This window comes from Lynx canadensis, chromosome B4 (assembly GCF_007474595.2).
Source record: "Lynx canadensis isolate LIC74 chromosome B4, mLynCan4.pri.v2, whole genome shotgun sequence".
Taxonomy (NCBI): Eukaryota; Metazoa; Chordata; class Mammalia; order Carnivora; family Felidae; genus Lynx; species Lynx canadensis.
The window spans coordinates 14024545-14045865 of NC_044309.1; the positions used below are offsets into that span (position 1 = coordinate 14024545).

Sequence of the window (21321 nt, forward strand, 5' to 3'; positions counted from 1 at the left end):
CAGTGAGTTAAGTGTCTGACTTTGGCTCAGGTCATGATCTCGCGGTTCATGAGTTTGAGCCCATGTCAGATTCTGTGCTGACAGCCAAGAACCTGGAGCCCGCTGTGGTTTCTGTGTCTCCCACTCTCTGCCCCTCCCCCCCCAACTCATGCTCTGTCTCTGTCTCTCTCTCTCAAAAATAAACATTTAAAAAAAAAGAGAGAAAAAAAGAGAATTCAAATAAATAAAAAATGAACAAAGTTATAATTGATACAACAGAAACACAGTCATAAAAGACTACTATGAACAATTATATATCAATTGGACAACATAGAAAAAATGGATAAATTCCAAAGAACAATCTTCCACGGCTCAATCAAGAAGAAATAGAAAATCTGAACAGATCCATTATTAGTAATGAAATTGAGTCAGTAATCAAAAACTCTCGCAAACAAACTTCCAGGACCAGACAGTGTCACCGGTGAATTCTACCAAACATTTAAAGAAGAGTTAATATCTGTTCTAAAACTACTCCAAAAACTAAAGAGGAAGGAATGCTTCCAAGCTCATTCTATGATGCCAGCATTACCCTGATACCAAAACCAAACATACACAATACAAAAACAGAAAATTACAGGCCAATATCCCTGACAGAGAGACAGAGGCAAAAATCCTCGATAAAATATTAGCAAACTGAATTCAACAATCCATTAAAAGGATCATGCAGAATGATCAAGTGAGATTTATTCCTGGGATGCAAGGATGGTTCAATATTCACAAATCGATTCAATGTGATACAGCACATTAACAAAACAAAGAATAAGAAATCATTTGACCATCTCAACAGATACAGAAAGAGCATTTGACAAAATGCAACACATATTTAGTATAAAAACTCAATAAAGTGGGTACAGAGAGAATTTATCTCAACATAGCAAAGACTACATATGATAAACTCACAGCTAACATCATACTCAACAGTGAAAAAAGTTGAGAGAAACTTTTCCTTCAAGATCAAGAACAAGACAAGGAGGCCCACTCTTACCACTTTTATTCGATATAGTACTGGAATCCTAGTCACAGTAATTAGGTGAGGAAAAAAAATTAGAAGGATGCAAATTGGAAAGGGAGAAGTAAAACTGTCATTATTCATACATAACATTATACTATACATAGAAAACTTTAGTCTCCACTCCAAAGCTAATACAACTAATAAATGAATTTGGTAATGTTCCAGGGTACAAAATTAACATACAGAAGAAATGCTGCATTTCTGTACACCAGTAACTATGAAAAAGAGAAATTAAGAAAACAATCTCACTTGCAATTGCACCAGAAAGACTAAAATACCTAGTAATAAATTTAACCAAGGAGGTAAAAGATCTATACTCTAAAAACTATAAGGCATTAATGAAAGAGATTGGAGAGGATACACATAAATAAAAAAGATACACCATGCTCATGGGTTACAAGAATTAATATTGTTAAAATGTCCATACTGCCCAAAGCATCTGTAGATTCAATGCAATCCCTGTCAAAATACCAATGGCAATTTTCACAGAACTAGAACAAATACTCCTAGAATTTGTAGGAACCACAAAAGGCCCCAAATATCCAAAGCAACCTCAAGAAAGAACAAAGCTGCAGGATTCACACTCCTGGATTTCAAATTATACTATAAAACTACTGTATCACTACAGTATGGCATTGGCACAAAAACAGATACAGAGATCAAGGAAAAGAATAAAGAGCCCAGAAATAAGCCCAGGCTTATATGGTCAATTAATCTACCACTAAGGAGGCAAGAAAATACAATGAAGAAAAGACAGTTTCTTCAATAAATGCTATTGGGAAAAACTGGATAGCTACATGCACAAGAACAAAACTGTATCACTTTCTTACACCATATATGAAATACGAAAATAAACTAAAAGTGAATTAAAGACCTAAATAGAAGACCAGAAACCACAAAACTCCCAGAAGAAAACACAGGCAGTAAGCTCTTTGACACTGGTCCTAACAACATCATTTTTTGATCTCTCTCCTCAGGCAAGGCTAACTAAAGCAAAAATGAACAAATGGAACTATATCAAACTTGAAAAGCTTTTGCACAGCAAACAAAACCATCAACAAAAGGCAACCTACTGAATGGGAGAAGATATTCACAAATGATATAGCTGAGAAGGGGTTAATATATAAATATGTTAAAATATATAAAGAACTCATACAACTCAATATAATAAAAATAATCCAATTTAAAAACATGGGCAGAGGACCTGAATAGACATTTCTCCAAAGAAGACATCCAGATGGCCAACAGACACATGAAAAGATGCTCAACATCACTCTTCCTTAGGAAAATGCAAATCAGAACCACAATGAGGTATCACCTCACACCTGTCTGAGGGGCTATTCTTAAAAAGGTAAGAAATAACAAGTGTTGACGAGGATGTGGAGAAAAGGGAACCCTCATGCACTGTTGGTGGGAATGTAAATTGGTGAAGCCAATGTGGAAAAGAGTATGGGGTTTTCTCAAAAAGTTAAAAATAAAACTACCATATGATCCGCTAATTCCATTTCTAGGTATTTATCCAAAAAAAAAAAAAAAAAAACCAAACCACCACTAATTCAGAAAGATATCTGCATCCCTATGTTTACTGTAGCATTTTATATATCATAGCCAAGATATGGAAGTGACTATATATATATATATATATATATATATACACACACACACATTACACATACATACATATACATACATACACAGATACATACACTCCATGGATTATTACTCAGCCATAAAAAAGGATGAAATCTTGCCATTTGTGACAGGGCAGATGGACCTAGAGGGTATTACATTAAGTGAAAGAAGTCAGACAGAGAAAGGCAAGTTCTGTATGTTTTATATGTGGAATCTAAAAAACAAAACAAATGAACAAATAAAACAGAAACAGATGCATAGATACAGAGAATAAACTGATGGTTGCCAAAGAGGAAGTAAGTAGGGGGATGGCCAAAATAGGTAAAGGGGATTAAGAGGTACAATCTTCCAGTTATACATAAGGCATGGGGATGTAATGTACAGCACAGGGAACATAGTCAATTATATCGTAACAACTTTATATGGTGACAGATGGTGACTAGATTTACTGTGGTGACCATTTTGTAACGTATTTAAATATTGAATCGTTATGTTGTATGTGAAGTATTGTTCAATAAAAAGGAAATAAATATAATCACTGAAAAAAAATAATCACAATGCCTTTACAAAGGAAACATTTAAAAAATACCACAGAGCTCAATAACAGACAAAGAGATCAATGAAATAGCATAGGCAGACCAGTAACAACCCATGATGTACAGGAACCTGCTATATGACAATGATCACATCACCAACAACTGAAGAAATGAACTTTCAGTAAATAGTATCAGGAAAACTGACTTGCTTTGTGGAGAAAACTAAAATTAGTTTTGTACTTCCCACAAACTACAAAAATAAATTTTAGGGGCGCTTGGTTGGCTCTGTCAGTTAAGCATCTGACTCTCGATTTCAGCTCAGATCACCATCTCGTGGTTTGCGGGACTGAGCCCCGCATCAGGCTCTGCGCTGACAGCACGGAGCCTGCCTGGGATTTTCTCTCTTCTTCTCTCTCTCTGCCCCTCCCCTGCGCTTGCTCTCTCTCTTTCTCTCAAAAGAAATATACTTCAAAAAAATAAATAAATGTTAAATGAGTTAAAGACCCAAAGTTAGAAAATATAACTTTAAAACTGAAGGCGGTGATATTTGTCAGTGTAGTTAACATCCACCCAGGGCCTAGGATGGTGTCTGGAATATAGTAGGTGCTCGAGTAAACACCTGTTGAATGAAAAACTGAAAGAATGAGATAACAGCTTCCTAACATCAGTGAAGGAAATCATTCCTTACGCAAGGACTCAAAAAAACAAACCACAAATAAAAGGCAATAACTTGACTACATCGGAGTTAAATATTTTGTGGCAAACCCATTATAAATAAAAATGTTAAACTACATAACGAGGCAAGATATTCATAAGGCACATGATAAAATACTACCAATGGTCACAATCCACAAAAAGCTCTTTTCGCCTTCCCGTTTTCTCCCCAGCACAGCACAGAGAGAAAACACGACATCCGGGCTAGGATTGCAGGCACTAGCTAGGGGTCTGACCACCTGGTTTTTCATTCTGGCTCCACTACTTTCTAGCTGTGTGACTTGGAATATATTACTTAACCTGTCTGTGCTTCGGTTTCCACAGCCGTAAAAGGATGGAGTTTTGAACAGACAGGAAGAATTGCAAGAAGAAAACGAATTAATACATGTACGAACTTAGTACGGTAGATGGCACACAGAAATCACTCAATGTTAACTATCTTTATGATTGCCCTGCTTTACCTCTTCTCGTAACTCACTGGTAGCTAAAATTGTGCTATGTATTTATTATTCTTCCTCTAACTAGTACATGGGATGCACAAAACAGCATTTCCCTTTGTATTTTTGGCGCCTAAAGGAGTGTCTGACATACAAAAGATCCTCAATAAATATTTGCTGTGTGAATGAGAAATCAATTTAAAAAATCAGTAAGAAAGAGACAAAAGACTGACAGAAGAATGGGCTATGAGTAAGCCCTTCACAAAAGAGGAATCTCTAACCACCAAAAAAGTCGTAACAAGATGCTCCATCCACCTCCCTGGCAGGAAGGAACATGAAAACAAAACCGCCTCAGATTCTACTCTTCATCTGCTGATTTGTTTAACATTTGCACGTCTAACAATATCAGAAGGATGGGAGGTAAAGGAACGCCCGTATAACCACTGGTGAAACGTGAATGGACAAAGCCACTCTGGAGAACAATCTAGCGCTGGCTGCCATCCTCGCCCCCACCAGCCACGGCAGCAGCTTTGCGGGGCACTCACCGTGCCAGGTGCTGTGCTAACCAAACACCTCACAGATGTCAACCTTGTGCACAGTCACAACTTGTAAGGCAAGTGCTATTATGCTGATCTTCTCGTCTAACAGAAGAGGAAACTGAAATCCAAAGAGATGAAGGAACCTGGTGAAAGTTGCAAGAAGAAGGGCCAGGACGCGAGTCCAGCTGGTCTGGGCTCCAGAGCCCACGCAATTACTACACCATAACGCCTCTCCCCCATGCATCTCCGCTGGCTGAACATCTTTTTTAGATATACACTGGCAATATTTAGGTCTTCGTTTGTCAACTGCCTATTCGTGATCTTTGAACATTTTTTATCAGCCTCTTGGTTTTTCAATGAATTATAACAGATGTTTAGTGCTGTGTGTACGTTATGTTTAGGATGCCAAATCCCATGACTAGATGGAAAGGCACTACAGGGGACAATGCATGAGGAGGTTTGGATGTAGTTTAGGAACGGTACAAGTAACCCACAGGTGCTTAGCAGTGCCCTGCAGACAGAGGAGAATTCGCACCCGCAGCTGTAAGTGGGCCAAGGTAGAGTCAAATCCTTTGGGTGCGCTGGCCTCAAGCCTCTCCTCATGCTGGATCGGGACAGCCATCTCCAATGTTGATCATGTGGCCACCCAGTTCAATAATGGATTTGACCCACGTTCAGATTCAAGAGTCAGTCTGTTCTGGTCAGCGGCTCATTCGTGCAGTTCCAAGAATGACTCCTTTACCCTTTTTCTTCCCGACTGTAACACTCAGTCCAGAGCAAGGTGTCACCACCCTTCCAGCTGCCATCATGTGGCTGTGCTATCGCCAGACCTGAAGATTTCAGCCACCTCATCAGTGAGGTGGCTTCGTGCCTTTTTCAGCACATTCCTTCTCCTCATGGGGCTGATGCAGGAAATATATGTCCGAGGCTCTCCAAAGCGGCGTTATCTCCAATCAAGCAGTAAATCACGGACCTGCCTTTGGAAGGCTCAGAGCTCAAAGATGCCCCCCCAAGTTTATGGCCAGTGAAGGTCAGAGATCATTATAAAGGTCAGCCAAGGGGGCTGCAGTTGGGTAGAGGTCACAGTGGGACCGGCCAACAATGTCAATGTTTACGCAGGTGTTGGCAGGAGGGCAGTGACTTCAGTAAGCCCTAGATTCAACCCAGGCCCAGTTGGGGTAGAAGCAGCTGGATGACTCCTTTGCTCGCTCCTGGTCTACCGTTTGCTAAACAATCCCCCTTTTTGAGATATCTGCTTGCTTCCAAATTTTTTAGTCTTTCAACTCTTACCATAATGTAAATGTGGGAAAATGTGTCCTCATTAGCATTCTCTGGCCATAATCATTTCCTTATTATCAAACAATTCTGATGCCTACTTCCTATAAAACCCAATTCTGGTAAGAGTTAATGTGAATTATAATAAAATTTTACCAATATGCATTAGCAAGAAACTAGTCTAGTGTGATTTACAGTTTGTGAAGTTAAGGCCTGTCTGCAGACAGTCCAAGATCAGAGTAAGGGAAGAAATATTTAAAATGTAAAATGAAATTTTTAAATATATCTTTTTTTTTTTTTCAACGTTTATTTATTTTTGGGACAGAGAGAGACAGAGCATGAACGGGGGAGGGGCAGAGAGAGAGGGAGACACAGAATCGGAAACAGGCTCCAGGCTCTGAGCCATCAGCCCAGAGCCTGACGCGGGGCTCGAACTCACGGACCGCGAGATCATGACCTGGCTGAAGTCGGACGCTTAACTGACTGCGCCACCCAGGCACCCCATATCTTTAAATTTATTGCATAAATTAAAAGACAAAGTACAAATTGTTCACCTATTCAACAAATTTCTTTTTGTTTTTAAAGTTTTTATTTATTTATTTTGGGTGGGGGAGCAGAGAAAAAGGGAGAGAGAATCTGCGTTGTCAGCACAGAGCCAGATGCAGGACTCGAACTCACAAACCATATAATGACCTGAGCTGAAATCAAGAGTCAGATGCTTAACCCACTGAGCCATCCAGGTGCCCCTCAACAAACAAATTTCTCAAATGCTTACCTCTTTTGTCTCTTGGCCAAAACTGTTCTTAAAGATGAAATGATGAACATAAGTGGAAAAAAAATTTTAAAAGGCATGAGGTAGTCGGCAGAGTGTATCCCTCAAGATAGTCCAACTTAGTGAAAAATTACCTATTTCCTATGACCTTCTCTCACTCATGCTCATGGTATTTTTCTGACAGAATAACTGATATGGGGCGCCTGGGTGGCTCAGTCAGTTGAGCACCTGACTTCAGCTCAGGTCATGATCTCACGGTTCGTGAGTTCGAGCCCCATGTAGGACTCTGTGCCGACAGCTCAGAGTCTGGAGCCTGCTTCTGATCTGTGACTCCCTCTCTCTCTGCCCCTCCCTGGCTCACACCCTGCCTCTCTCTCTCTCATAAAAAAATTAAAAATAGAAAAATTAAAAAAAGAATAACTGATATACAGCAGCTCCTACTTACATGACTTTTCCCATTTCTGGGCCTGTCAGAGGCAGATATAGTTAACAAGCCATAAATAAATCTTTTTCCTGGCTGAGAGTCATTGCCATATTGTATTAGCATCATTATATTTAATATTAATGCATCAGTAAAGTTAATAAATCAGTGTGCTTTTCAAATGATATTCCTATTTCTAAATTCCTTTACATATCAGTTTCTTTTTCTTTTTCAATTTTTTAATGTTTATTTATTCTTTTTTTTTTTTTTTTTTTTTTTGGGACAGAGAGAGACAGAGCATGAACGGGGGAGGGGCAGAGAGAGAGGGAGACACAGAATCGGAAACAGGCTCCAGGCTCCGAGCCATCAGCCCAGAGCCTGACGCGGGGCTCGAACTCACGGACCGCGAGATCGTGACCTGGCTGAAGTCGGACGCTCAACCGACTGCGCCACCCAGGCGCCCCAATGTTTATTTATTCTTGAGAGAGAGACAGAGTGCAAGCAGGAGAGGGGCAGAAAGAGAGAGGGAGACAGAGAATCTGAAAGCAGGCTCCAAGCTCTGAGCTATCAGCACAGAGCCTGACGCGGGGCTCGAACTCGTAAACTGCGAGATCATGACCTCAGCTGAAGTTGGATGCTTAACGGACTGGGCCACCCAGGCGCCCCACACAGTTTTGTTTTCTACCTCCTTTCTATATCCTAATGCTGATCACGGACCTCATCAAATCTCTCATTACAGAAACATTCCATACGTACATGAAATCCTTGTAGTTACAGAGTGTGGCAAAATATTTTGCTCTCTTCCCCCAGAAAAATCCTGTGAAGAAGTGAGGGGCAAGATCTACACGGCCGTGGAGAGAAAAGCCGTGTCTGAGGAGTGATGCGGCTGCCATAGCAACAGGTGAGGCCAGCACCTGGAACCACAAAAGTGAACTTGGGAGTTCTCGAGCACAGAGGGCTATGCCAGCCCCAACCCAGAAGGGAGCTAAAGGTCACAGTCCACTTTGGGCTGGTAGAGGAAGGAGACAAGGAAATTTTTTAAAGGCACCCCAGAGCTCAGAGAACTTAAGTTGAGGCTTAATGACAGAAGTTTCTTGATTTCTGGTTTAATACTAATTTCAATATGCCGCACGGCCTCTCTAATGCTTGTTAGCTAAAAAAAAAGACACTAAAATATTCATTAAGAAATATTTTGGAGAAGTGATATACATACAAAGATATTAATTTCAGCACTGCTTACTGGCAAAAACAAAAAACAAAAAACCAGAAACAACCTCATGATCTATTCACAGGGGACAGATTAAATAATGGCACACCTAGTCAATGATACAACATTCAACTTTTTAGCTTTCTTTTCTTTTCTTTTCTTTTCTTTTTTCTTTTCTTTTCTTTTCTTTTCTTTTCTTTTCTTCCTTCCTTCCTTCCTTCCTTCCTTCCTTCCTTCCTTCCTTCCTTCCTTCCTTCCTTTCTTAGAGAGAGTGAGCATGCGGGCGGGGGAGAGGAGCAGAGGAAGGGAGCAGAAAGGGGAGGGGTGAGAGAGAGAAAGTGAGAGAGAATCCTGAGAAGACTCCATGCTCAGCAGGACCCTGGGATCATGACCCGAGCCGAATTCAAGAGTTGGACGCTCAACCGACTGAGCCACCCTGAGCCACCCAGGTGCCCCCAACATACAGCCTTTTAAAAAAAATTTTTTTTAACGTCTATTTATTTTTGAGACAGAGAAAGACAGAGCATGAACGGGGGAGGGGCAGAGAGAGAGGGAGACACAGAATCGGAAGCCGGCTCCAGGCCCCGAGCTGTCAGCATAGAGTCCGACGCGGGGCTCGAACTCACGGACCGTGAGATCGTGACCTGAGCTGAACTCGGACGCTTCACCAACTGAGCCACCCAGGCGCCCCCATACAGCCTTTTAAAAAAAGAGGTTGGTCAGGGTGCCTGTGTGGGTGGCTCTGTCGGTTGAGTGTCCGACTTCGGCTCAGGTCACCATCTCGCAGTTCGTGAGTTCGAGCCCTGCGTCGGGCTCTGTGCTGACAGCTCGGAGCCTGGAGCCCCTTTCAGACTCTGTGTCTCCCTCTCTCTCTGCCCCTCCCTGATCGCGCTCGCTCTCTCTCTCTCCCTCTCTCTCGTGAAAATAAATAAACTTAAAAAATATTGTTTCAAACAATTAAAAAAGAGGTTGGTCTATGCGCTCCGATATCCGTATTTCAGAGACACACCGTGAAGTGGAAAACTGAGGTGCGGCAGCGGTCCGGCTCGCTACCATCTGCACAGGCATGTGTAAGCACGCACGCGTGCACACGCACACCCGTGTCCCTGTGTATGTCGGACCGGCATACGCCATCGCAAGGACAGGCCACCGGCCGGCAACAGCAGCTGCTCCTGAAGAGGGACACTCAGCTGGGAGAGCGAGACTCCCTTTCCACGGGACACCCTTTTGTGCCTCTTGGATCTCGCAACCATACGCTCAACAACCTATTCAAAATATTCTTTAATTTAACAAATTAAGGTGGATACGGAGCCACAGCTAATACACCAACGCTGTATTTGTTAGCACACGGGTCGGGCTGTGTCGGGTAACGTCCCAAATCCCAGAGCATCCGGCACAGAAGCTCACTTCTCTCTCGGGAGTCTCCGTGTGCCCCACAGGGACGTTCTGTGACAAGAGGGGCCAGGCTCCCTCTACTTTGTTCTCTGCCAGCCCCAGGACGTCTGCTGGGTTCACCTGTGACTTCCCATCACACACACCGCGGCCGGCGGCAGGGAGGACGGAAACACTCCAGGAGGCAGGAAGGAGACAGAGCTGACTTGGGAGAAGGGGCCCCCTAGCAGCCGCGGACCGAGAGCCCAAGAGCAGACTGAGTGAACGATGATGAGTCTCCACCGAGTCGTAAGATGGAGCGGCCAGTCGTGTCACAGGACTCAGCGAGGGCTATGATGTTCCCGGGACACCAAATGACAGGAATTTCCAGGACAAGAAGAGTAGATCACATTTTTTAAGGTATATACCAAGGAACTGTCTTTTTGCCTAATGATGCATTCTGACATTCTCTATTAAAAACGACGTGATGGGGCACCTGGGTGGCTCAGTCAGTTGAACGTCCGACCTCGGCTCAGGTCAAGATCTCACAGTTTGTGAGTTTGAGTTCCGCAACGGGCCCTGTGCTGTCAGCTCAGAGCCTGGAGCCTGCTTCAGATTCTGTGTCTCCCCATCTCTCTGGCCCTCCTCTGCTCATGCTCTGTCTCTCTCTCTCTCTCTCTCTCTCTCTCTCTCTCTCTCTCTCTCTCTCTCAAAAATAAATAAACATTAAAAAAAAATTTAAAAAACAACGATGTGCTTTTGCAAAAGCAAGTTTTTTCCAAAGTTTATTTATTTTTGAGAGAGACAGAGAGAGAATATCCCAAGCAGGCTTTGCACTGTCAGCACAGAGCCCAATGCAGGGCTTCAACTCACAAACCGTGAGATCATGACCTGAGCCAAAACCAAGAGTCCAACTGACCCACCCAGGCAACCTGTGAACTTCACTTGGAAAAAAAAAAAAAAATCTCTGCTTTCATTGGTTTTTTTCTTCAGTTTCTACAAAATGTTAATCAACACCCAAAGGATAGTAAACAGCAAGTATCCCTCCCCCATGCCCCAAAAACACCAAATGAAGAAATTATGGGCAATTATCATATTAACTGAATCACCATCATTCTCGGAATGTACTACATGAACTTGAACATGAGTGAACACTGCCGTGGGAATAAAGGAGCCCATATTTCCCCAGTGTGTGTGTGTGTGTGTGTGTATGTGTGTGTGTGTGTGTGTGTGTGTGTTTGACGCAGTAACAGAAACACAATGTGCTCACAAAAGAGAAACTGTATGATTAAAATCCCACCTCTGTTTGGGATGCCTGCTGGGCGATGTGTGCATTGGATCTTCTCCTGTGGCTTGAAGAGCTTCCTAACTTACAGGAACCCAAAACACCCACAAAAGCACTACCCTCTCAAGTGTCAAACCAGCCGGGCTGTGGAGCTGGGAACCAGTGTGAACCAGAGGGAACCAGCAGGCTCAAGTGGATTCCTCCAGCAGTGCTGTCCACGGGAGCTGCTCAACACCAGACTCCCGAACACGTTTTGCTTCTTCTAGTAAACTGACTATGGAGGCTTGACCCATCGCAGTGCTGGGAGGCAGAGGGCACCAGGGGAAGGATGCTGGCCTGCAGGAGGCCATGGGGGGGCAGCTACAGAATTTGGTCCAGAAGGGAGAGGAGATAGCCACGAAACAGGAAGAGAAGAAAAAAGATCTCACTGCAAATTACATTGATGCTATAATTAAAATTAGTCCTTTAACGGGCCTGAAGAGAAATGCAAGAGGGCTCTCTGTAATCAAGCTGCAAAATTTTTTTAAACAAGGAAATGCATTCATTTATTTTTAAACTCACTGACATTTACTGTACTCATTACACTTGAGAAAAGTGACTGAAGAGGTGCTTAGGTTGGTAATCTCTGACCTCCAGGGAGATAAGCGTGAAACACTATCAAACAAATCACTACTTTATTGATTTACGGTCCATGCAGTTTAGTGCACAGGCGAGAGTTTACAGTCACATGGCAAGAGGCCCAACACCTACATCTGAATCTGAAATGTGGCCTGCACAAGTTACATAAACTTGGAAAAGCCCCCTTCTCCTCATCTGTTGCTACAAAGGCTCAACAAGAAAAATGTATACACAAAGTAAGAAGAACATACCGGAAGTTCAAAAAATTAGCAATTATTTTACACACCGGATCCTCTGCAGCACAGAACCCAACAGAGAATTCTACATCTCAAGTCCTTTCAATGAGAATTAGGAGAAAAAAAAAAATCCTTCACATATTCCTAATGCACATGGGGGAAACTTTTTAAATTAGAAATTCATTTGTCAAGGGGGACTAAGAACCACTGAATCCATTTGATAAATCTTTGTTAGGCCGCCAGTATGTTCAGTGCACCAGATATGGCAAAAATCAGAGCCTGCAAGCACGGCGTCCGTGCCCAGCCTACTGGTGAGCAGACAGGTGGACACACGTTCATGTTCTGCAGACCATGTTTGGAGGTGTCAGCCTTGTTCATGATCTCCTTTTCTGAAAAGGACCACAGATCTCACTGTGGCAGGAAGGGCGGTAGGGCCTCTGGCAGGGATTATCACCTTCAGTGGAAACCTTAGCCAGACCTTGAACTTGGAGAAGGAGGCAAAGGTGGGAAGATGCAGAGAACACACTCGGGGAGAGAGGACCCCCAAGAACATGTGCGAAGCCCTGGCGCAGGGACGGGCACGGACAGGAAATCAATCCCTTTGGTGAACAGTGATGTCTGACGGCGAATAAGTTGTTTTCTGCCCTACGCTATAATCAAACCTCTCCCCCTCATTATTCACGAAACCCTCAGTCAATGGTGTGCACAACAGCCTTACCTTAGTGGTTCTTGGGGGCAGGGGATGACAGACAACAAAGTGACCCAGGGTCAAAGGTCTGAGGAGAAAACGGAAAGGAGCCTAAAGCATTTGGAGCTAGCGATGGGCAGGCTGAGGACCGTGAAAGCCTCAGGCTCTAAGAAACCGCAATCATCCTGCCTGAGCTTGAGCCACTGTGTTCAGATATTAAAGAAAAGTGTGATTCTAGGATGTAAAAGGATGCAGAAACCCTCAGGTTATAGAAAGATAGGGGAAAAATTCTAGAAACTTCTAGACTAAAAGCAATTCAAAACAAAGAAAGAGTAAGGTTTCCTATACAAGAAAGGGAAGCAGATTGGCAGAGAAATAACATCTGTGCCACTAAATGCCAGATGATAATAAAGTGTTTGTGGAGTTTGGAGAAAAATGATTATTACAGAATTACACGCATGCCCAGACTGTGGTTTACGCATGAGGACAAAAGAAAGACATCTCCAGACATACAAGAATTCAGAAAATATATCATCTGCATACTCTAATAAAAAAAAAAAATGAGGGGCACCTGCATGGCCCAGTTGGTTGAGCGTCCAGCTTCGGCTCGGGTCATATTCTTCGCAGTTCGTGAGTTCAAGCCTCGCACGGGGCTCTCAGAGAGCCTGCTTTGGATCCTCTGTCTCCCTCTCTCTGCCCCTTCCCCACTCACTCTGTCTCTCTCAAAATAAATAAATAAACTTAAAAAAAAATGAAAAAGTACTCAAAAAAAGAAGGTATGGTTTACAAGGAATAGTGATAAGCAACAAAAAAGGAAAGTCTAAGAAGTTTTTGACAATATGGATGTGAGTATAATGTAATAGTTAAAAAAGTTTTAATGGAATATAAGGGCAAAAATAAAAAAGCTACATGGAATTAAAATTCCAGACTATTCCAACAAAACCTAGAACATGTAAAGGAAGGAAAAGTCAAATATCCTACGCGTTTTGTCTTGGTAGAATATTTTAGATAATGGTTAATTTTTGACATTGATAGAGAAATACAGATAAAAACGTACTTGTTCACAACTTAAAGATCATTCTCAGAGTTTCGAAGAAAAGTAGGGTATAGAGCTAGAAGGAAGAAATGTCGAATATCCAGGGAAGACAACAGAAGAATAAAGAAATATTCTGAGTACCAGAGAAGCTTCAAGAAGTCAAAAGCAGGATATGATCTGAGTTGTCCACAGAAAGGGCCATTTAAATTTAAATTAATTAAAATTAAATAAAATTTAAAATTCAGTTCCTTAGTCACACTAACCACCTTCCAGGTGGCTAGTGACAGCTATTGGACATTCCCATCACTGCAGAAAGTTCTAGCAGACAACACTAATAGTCAGTGAAAAACACAAGGTAACAAATGAGTCCACGTAAAGTTTGATCTCATTTATGTTAAATATGCACTCTTTAATATACATTACAATGTTAGCGGATTAAACTGTCAATAGTGGTTTCTCTACTAAATAAGATGACCAGGCGCCTTCAACTCTTTATACACTTTATTGTTTGAATTTTTTTTAAGTAGGCTTCAAACCTACTGCAGAGCCCAAAGTGGGACTTGAACTTATGACCCTGAGATCAAGACCTGAGCTGAGATCAAGAGTTGGACACTTAACTAACTGAGCCACCGAGGCACCCCTACTTGAATTTTTAATACTGCATATTTTACTCTTAAAATGAAGAAAAGTCAGAAACATATTTTCAAATACAAGAACAAAAAAAAAAAAAATCAACCAACTTTTTCTTGAACCTGGTACAGAATTTGGTCCCACTCCCTGAGTTAACTAAGCAACTGACTTTTACTCCTATATATTTAGTGTGGACACTTGTGTTAACAAACAACTTCAGCATGATGAAGAGTGTGTCCCATACCTTGATATTTTCCAGAGTTTAGGTAAACTTCTGGAAGAAGTTTGTTCTGAGCCCAAAGTGCTATCACATTTCAGATGCAAGTCAGAGCGGACATTTGATGATTTCAGACTGTTACTGGAATTGAGGGAGTTCTTGGGCATAAGCTGTTAACACACCTTTCCATTTAGATCTACACAGTTGATAACAGATCAGATTTCAGAAAGGGAAGCTCTGAATTATCCTACGAAGTTCCCACAGCCGGTCTCAATGATACACAGATAAAGTCAGAAAGAACAATATACTGTGCAGAGAATAACTTCAATGTCCCCCCTATATGGGGTGTGGGAGAAGAAAGGTTACGTTCTTTGTTCTTTGTTCACTCCAAAGATTTAATCTTTACCAAATACCAGACCTTCATTTTTCTAAGGAGAAAAAAAAAAAGTCTTAAAAATGTCTCAGAATAACCCTCAAATACTACAACTATTTCATATCTACCTCAGGGAATAATTTGGCCATTCATCTGCCAACAACGGCATGTTCATAAATGTTTATGTTACTCCCTAGGTAAATATTCCTGGTAGCCGCCTCCTATTCCACCACACTGAATATTGAGGAAAACGCTCTTGGTGGGAAGGAGATAAAAGCCATCAATCTGTCTAGGAAAATGTTTTTCTCTTTCCTTTTTTTTTTTTTTTTGCATTGTGAAAATCGGTGTTGGTAAAGCCAGAAAAGGGATTTGGTTTTGTTGCCGACCTGAATGCTAATTTTATTTGGGGCCAGTTGTGTGACAATGCCTCCAACACTGGCCAATAACTATGCTTCGTGTGAGGTGTGGCAGGACGAGTAAGAGATAATTACCACCACCCGGTGTACTTTACAAATGGGGAAAAGATGCATAAAATGGGGCAAGGACCAGAGGTGCCTGGTGGCTCAATTGGTTAAGCGTCCAACTTTCAGCTCAGGTCATGATCTCATGGCAGTGCGCGGGCTCGAGCCCCACATCGAGTTCCATGCTGACAGTGCAGAGCCTGCTTAGGATTCTCTCTCTCCCTCTCTACCCTTCCTGTGTGCACCCTCTCTCTTTCAAAATAAATAAACTAAAAAATAAAAAAATAAAAAAATAAAAAAAAAATGGGGCAAGAATGAGAAAATAGTGAAATTTGCCCTGTCCTCAAAGTTTCCCCAAATCCTTCCGAAGAAAGTAACAGAAACCACCTATGCATCAAACGGAGAGAAGTATTAAAGGTCCATGAGTATTTACCTAACCTCAAACCCACCTGGGAAAGCTGCACGGGAAGTCACCCTAAAGGGAACCTCTTTAGTAGCAGTCAACCCCAGTAGAACAGAAACGTTCAGTCATCTGAACCCTTTCTAATTATTCACATAGAAAGCTGGACTGAAGTAAAATTTCATCTACTTAGAAAGTCTTTGTTAAGAAAATTCAGTACAAACACAATTACTTTAGAACTTCCAATTTGCTTGACAGTTTTCAAGTTTCCTCCATGCTCTTTACAAGGTTACTTCCCCTAATTGTGAGGCATATGTTACAAGGGAGTTATTTAAACAATCTAGGTAATCCTTTATTGGTCTTTTCACAGAGCATAAAACATTTCATTCATGGGCTTGAAATATTATCCACAAAAATGCAATGATCTTTTAAGTCCATAAAGAAAATTCCATGAAAATGAAAGAAGAAAAGCATACATAGTAATGTTGACATTTTGGTGCAAAAGAATCTAATTTGGTATTTTCCTTTTATCTAAGGCTCTAGTTGCAACTAATATGTCTAAAACAAGCAGTAAATCACAAGACAGCTGACCCCTGAACATCGGGGGTGTTAGGGTTCTGAATGCCTACGCTGTCAGAAATCTTTGTATAACTTTTGACTCCCCCAAAACTTAACTACTAACGACACAGTGGTGACCAGAAGCCTCACTGATAACATGAGCAGTCAATGAACACCTATTTTGTATATATATTATATATGGTATTCTTGCAATTAAGCCAGCTGGAAAAAAGAAAATGTTATTATGCATCATAAGGAAGAGACAAAATATTTGCATAGTGTGCTGTATTTATGGAAAAACATCCGTGTATAACCGGACCTGTGTGTTTCAAACCAGTGTTGTTCAAGCGTCAACTGCATACTCAATAGTGGGAGGAAATTAATTCCTTCTGGCCACCAGGATAGTATTTAGTAAATTACTGCTTTGTGTACTGACCCACACCTCGTGGCCTCAAAGCGATAATTCATCATTCTTAAGTAATCTCTACACCCAACGTGGGGCTCGAACTCAAGACCCCAAAATCAAGAGTGGCAGGCTCTACTGACTGAGCCAGCCAGGCGCCGCTTCAACAATTCATCATTAAAAAGTAGAGTGTTTACCTATGCATTCCTCCAAAGGCTCCTTATTTGTAATTTAATTTAAACTGGTAGAGAAGGAAGAGGTCAAGCAGAGAAAACCTCTTTTCAAATGTTAACATTTACAAACTGGAGCGATGTAAGAAAAAAATCCAGGTTTCACTGAGCCATACCATCAGTACACAAGTCAAATAAAACACGAATACCCCCAAATCTGGCACACAATTCAAACCCCCCAAAAAAGCAGTCCAACAAGCCCAGCAACATGAATTTTTACTGCTCTCCTCATATTTAACAGACTACCAAAAAAAATCCATTATATCAATCTCTTACCACTAGAAGCTGTTGTATTACCCGTTCTTGGTTAAAATACTTGTCTACTGGGCATCTCTACATTTCGAGTAACTGTGCTAATATATGCTATGTGAATGTACAAGACTGAAAACCTCTGAAGGGGACAGAGAGATGCCTCTGGGTGCCGATCCGGGAAATTCACACAGCCAAGGAAGCCACGGCTTCCCAGATCAGTGGACACACAGATAAATAATTCTCTGTAGCATGCACGTTCTGGACTGTGTAGGCAAGGAGGTACAGATCAAACCTTCCAAAGACTTAATAACAGAAATTACAGCGGAGAAGAGAAAAGTCCAGGGTCTCCTCAGAAAGATAACGGACAGGTGGCTGAAGTTATTGGGGTAACCCGTCCCATGTGCACCTGGGCCCATTCTAGCACTAACGCTATTGTCTCAAAAGCAAATTTATATTTAGCTAGCTATCACAGGCACATTTCTATCACTGCATAAACAGAACTCAGGCTCCGATTTCTGTAAGAATTTCCTTTCCTCTTAAAAAAAGAAATTCTAGACTTGAATTGTAACATTCGGTACTTGGAGGCGCCACCCAAGAATTCATTACAAAAAAAAAAAAGCGACTTGCAAATGGGAGAAAGATTTAGTCAGCTTTTCTTTTTCTTGATCTCTTTTAATATTTTCTAACACATTAAAAGCTCAGTAAAAGTTCTTTTCTTAAACAAGTCTCCAAGCAGACGTTAAACAGAATGCAAATGCTTTACACTTTAAATCGTCAATCACTGAAAGAATCCTCTCCATGAACTGAATAAATAAGCCATCTGTGTCTAAGGCCTCCCTATCATGTTTTCAAGCTGACCCACTTCTTCAGTCACCACGGTTTGCAAAATCTCACATCCAAGGGGCGGCAGGAAGTGCTCGGTACCAGCGCAGTGTGAAGCCGACGGGGTAAAAGGGTAATGCAAACACCACCTTTAAGGACACCAGTCTTATTTAAAATGACCGCCTCCCCCCTCCCAGACTCTAAAAACAGAACTTCAATACCCTTAACCGGAAGCAATCTTTTCTCCAAAGCGAGAGCAAATCTAGTTTGCGGGGGAGAAAGGGGAGCCGGCCAGTGAAAAGGAATCAGAGGAAACCTGATCGGGTGCTAAAATCCTTGGTGCCTCTGGCTTTGGAGATCAAACACCCGCTTTGCAAGCAGGATCTGTTCAGACCAGCGGGAGCTGGCCCCCAAGCCTGAACCCAAATCAGCGGACCGGACCTGCTTTACGGAGCTCTGCAGGCACGCCGGGCAGTGGCAAACCCGCGCGTCCGCGGGGGCTCTCGGCGCGGGGCGGGAGGGGACAGCGGCCGCGAAGCACAACTTTCCGCAGTTCCGCGCCTCCAGCGACCAACCGACCCGGCGCAAATGTCAAACCACTGCCCCCCCCCGCATCAGCTCCTCTTTTTTTTTTTTTTTTTTTTTTTTCTGGAGGTGGTGGCGGCTGGGGGAGGGGTGGGAAGGTCTAGAAGGACTTAAGGAGAGGATGACAAGGAACGGAAGGGGACGACTTCCCACAAACGGGGCCGCCACAAAGGGACGGGGACCGCGCCTCCCCTAGGTCCCGCCGAGTCGCACACCGGCCAGGACCGCACGTCGCACCCGCGGGCCGGGGCCGGGCTCAGGAGGCGGCGGGGACGAGCAGGGGCCGGCCGACCCCGCGGCAGGTGACAGCGGCGTCGCCGGTCCCCGCACGGGGGCCCCGCGCCTCCCCGCCCACCCCGGGCCTCGCCTCCGCCGCGCCGCCCGCGAGCCCCCGGGAGCCGGACCTCAGCGGGCCTGGGGACCTCCCGCCCCCTCAGAGCGGCCCCGACCCCGCCCGCGCCCCCGGACCCGGCGTCCGAGCGCAGCCTGCGCCGCGCGCTGTCCCCGCGCCCCGTGCCGCCCGCGCGCCTACCCTTTGGCGTGCTCCGTCTCCTCCTCATTGTCCCCGTCTATCCCGCACGTGTCCTGGTCGTCCAGCTCCAGGCTCTGCTGGCTGGCCGCAGACTCGCTGTCCTCCGCCATCGCGGCGGCGCGGGCTGGGGAGGCGGCGCTCGGGGCCGCGGGCGTGGGGGGCCGGCGCGGCGGCGTCGCCAGCAGCTCCCCCTAGTGCCGCCCGCCGTCTCCTCGGAGCCAGGAGCCGGGGCGCCGCGCCCACCGGCCCCGCCCGGCCTGGGCCCGCCCACCGCGGCGGGGGCGGGGAGGGGTGGGCACGCCTCGCGGCGCCTGGGGCGGGGGGAGGGGCCGAGGCGGAGACTGGCGGCGCGGGGTGGTCGCGAGCCCCTGGAACCCGAGCCCGCCCCGCCCCTCATCTCTGCCGCAACACGCAGACTCCCAAATCCGTGGGTCTTCGTTTCGGAACGCGGTCCCCGCGATTTGACACCTCTACAGGTTAGGAAGCGCTTTTAACCATTGCAGGGATCTTCAACCCAAGAATAGGCGTGCCGAGGCTCCTGATTTCTAGAAGCCTCCCCCACGCATACATACACGCATACATACAATTCCATTTCTTGTAATTGTCTTTCCAATACACTGTAAAATCAAAGTCAAAACAGAGCGCTTCCCACCTCCCCACCTCCCCATTCCAACAGACTGGCAGGCCTAAAACTCTTAACAGAGAAAAATTCTGAGCTGCCCCTGTTTTCAGTGGACATCACAGGCAGTCCGCTCAGAGCACAACAACCATCTTGGGGGAATTGGGGTAATCCTGTCCGTGGCGCTGGGGAACTGGACAGTGTCACGTAGGCCACTTTGGCTCCGCCAAGGAGAAGTCATAACCTAGGCCTCCAAGCAAAAGTGGGTGGTCTTCCGGCTGAAACGTTCTGCGTTGCCTCCGGAATGAAGAAGTTTCCACGAGCTGCATGGATTGCCAAATAAAAGGCAGGTGACGTTCGGACTCTTATTTGCTGTCCGCAGTCTGTACACAGCAGCCCTTCCTTTGCTTTCCCGTAACGGTTGGTGTTCAAAAGTCCTCCCAGACCGCAGAAAGGTTTTACGGTCAGTGGATAGTTATCAGAAACTGATCAACGAGCAAAATAGAACTTTAAAAAGCCACTTGAAATTTTTGGTGTGCGTCAGTTTTTTTGCAGAAGGTATTGGGGGCATTTTGTGCCTCCCCACCCCATTCCACCCCCCAAGGGAGACTATGCCCTTAAAATGCACTGAGGTGGAGCATATAAAGACAAAAATTGCAGAGCGATTTCAAAGCCCATCAGCCTTTTGTGACTGATGGTGTTGAGCCTGCTAAGGTTCTGTAAGAAGTGTAAAAAGGGGCCAAAACATGAAGGAAATCTAATACTATCTTTCACAATTGCAACTATTTCTGAGGCAGAAAGTCACTTGTGGCCTCTGGCTTCAAACTTTGGAATAAAGGCAAATGTAGATCACAGAGCTTCCTGCGGCTTTTGCCTGTGAACATGAACAGTCGGATAACTGTAACCTAGTTGGGTAACCAGCAGGATCATGACCAGGAGCAAGTGTATCTGACCCATCACTAACCTATCGGGAAGGTTCTTGAAGAGATTTTAAAAATACAAAGCAAAGGAAACTCAGCAAACATATTTATTTAGATTTGCAAGAAGCTTTGACTAAAAACCTCTCAGAAAAAAAAAAAAGAATAAGAATCCTGGAGAAATAAAATGAGGGCATCAAAAATCAGTTAAACGCTGGAAAACAATGACAAACAGGGAACATCTGTTCCCCAGAATGGAAAGGAGTTGGCCCAGACGTCTGTTCAGTACAGGATTGAGGTATTATATAATACAAATGTTTGCCATTGTAAATCACTTGAAGGAGGGCAAAGTTTGCAGATGACCCGGGAGATTCCTAAATCCTATTGTCATGTACAGAAACTATTTCTAAAAATGTTTGCTTCTTTCCCTGACTTAATCCCAGAGTTTGGGGAATGGGAACCAAGGGGCATCTTCCAGAATCTCAGGTCCAAGAGTGACGTGGG

The 21321-nt window shown here is 43.9% G+C and overlaps 1 protein-coding gene across 2 annotated transcripts in view; it reads right to left on the reverse strand.

Annotated features, from left to right (window-relative positions):
• Positions 1-19409, reverse strand: part of NMT2 (N-myristoyltransferase 2) — a 74682-nt gene extending 55273 nt beyond the window's left edge. The window contains exon 1 of one of the 2 annotated variants that reach the window (XM_030321873.2): positions 19282-19409. In XM_030321873.2, coding sequence (XP_030177733.1) covers positions 19282-19391 — 110 coding nt within the window. In that variant the 5' untranslated portion in view covers positions 19392-19409. The remainder of the gene's footprint in view (positions 1-19281) is intronic. The other variant, XM_030321875.1, reaches the window with a different exon arrangement.
• Positions 19410-21321: the final 1912 nt, after the last annotated feature.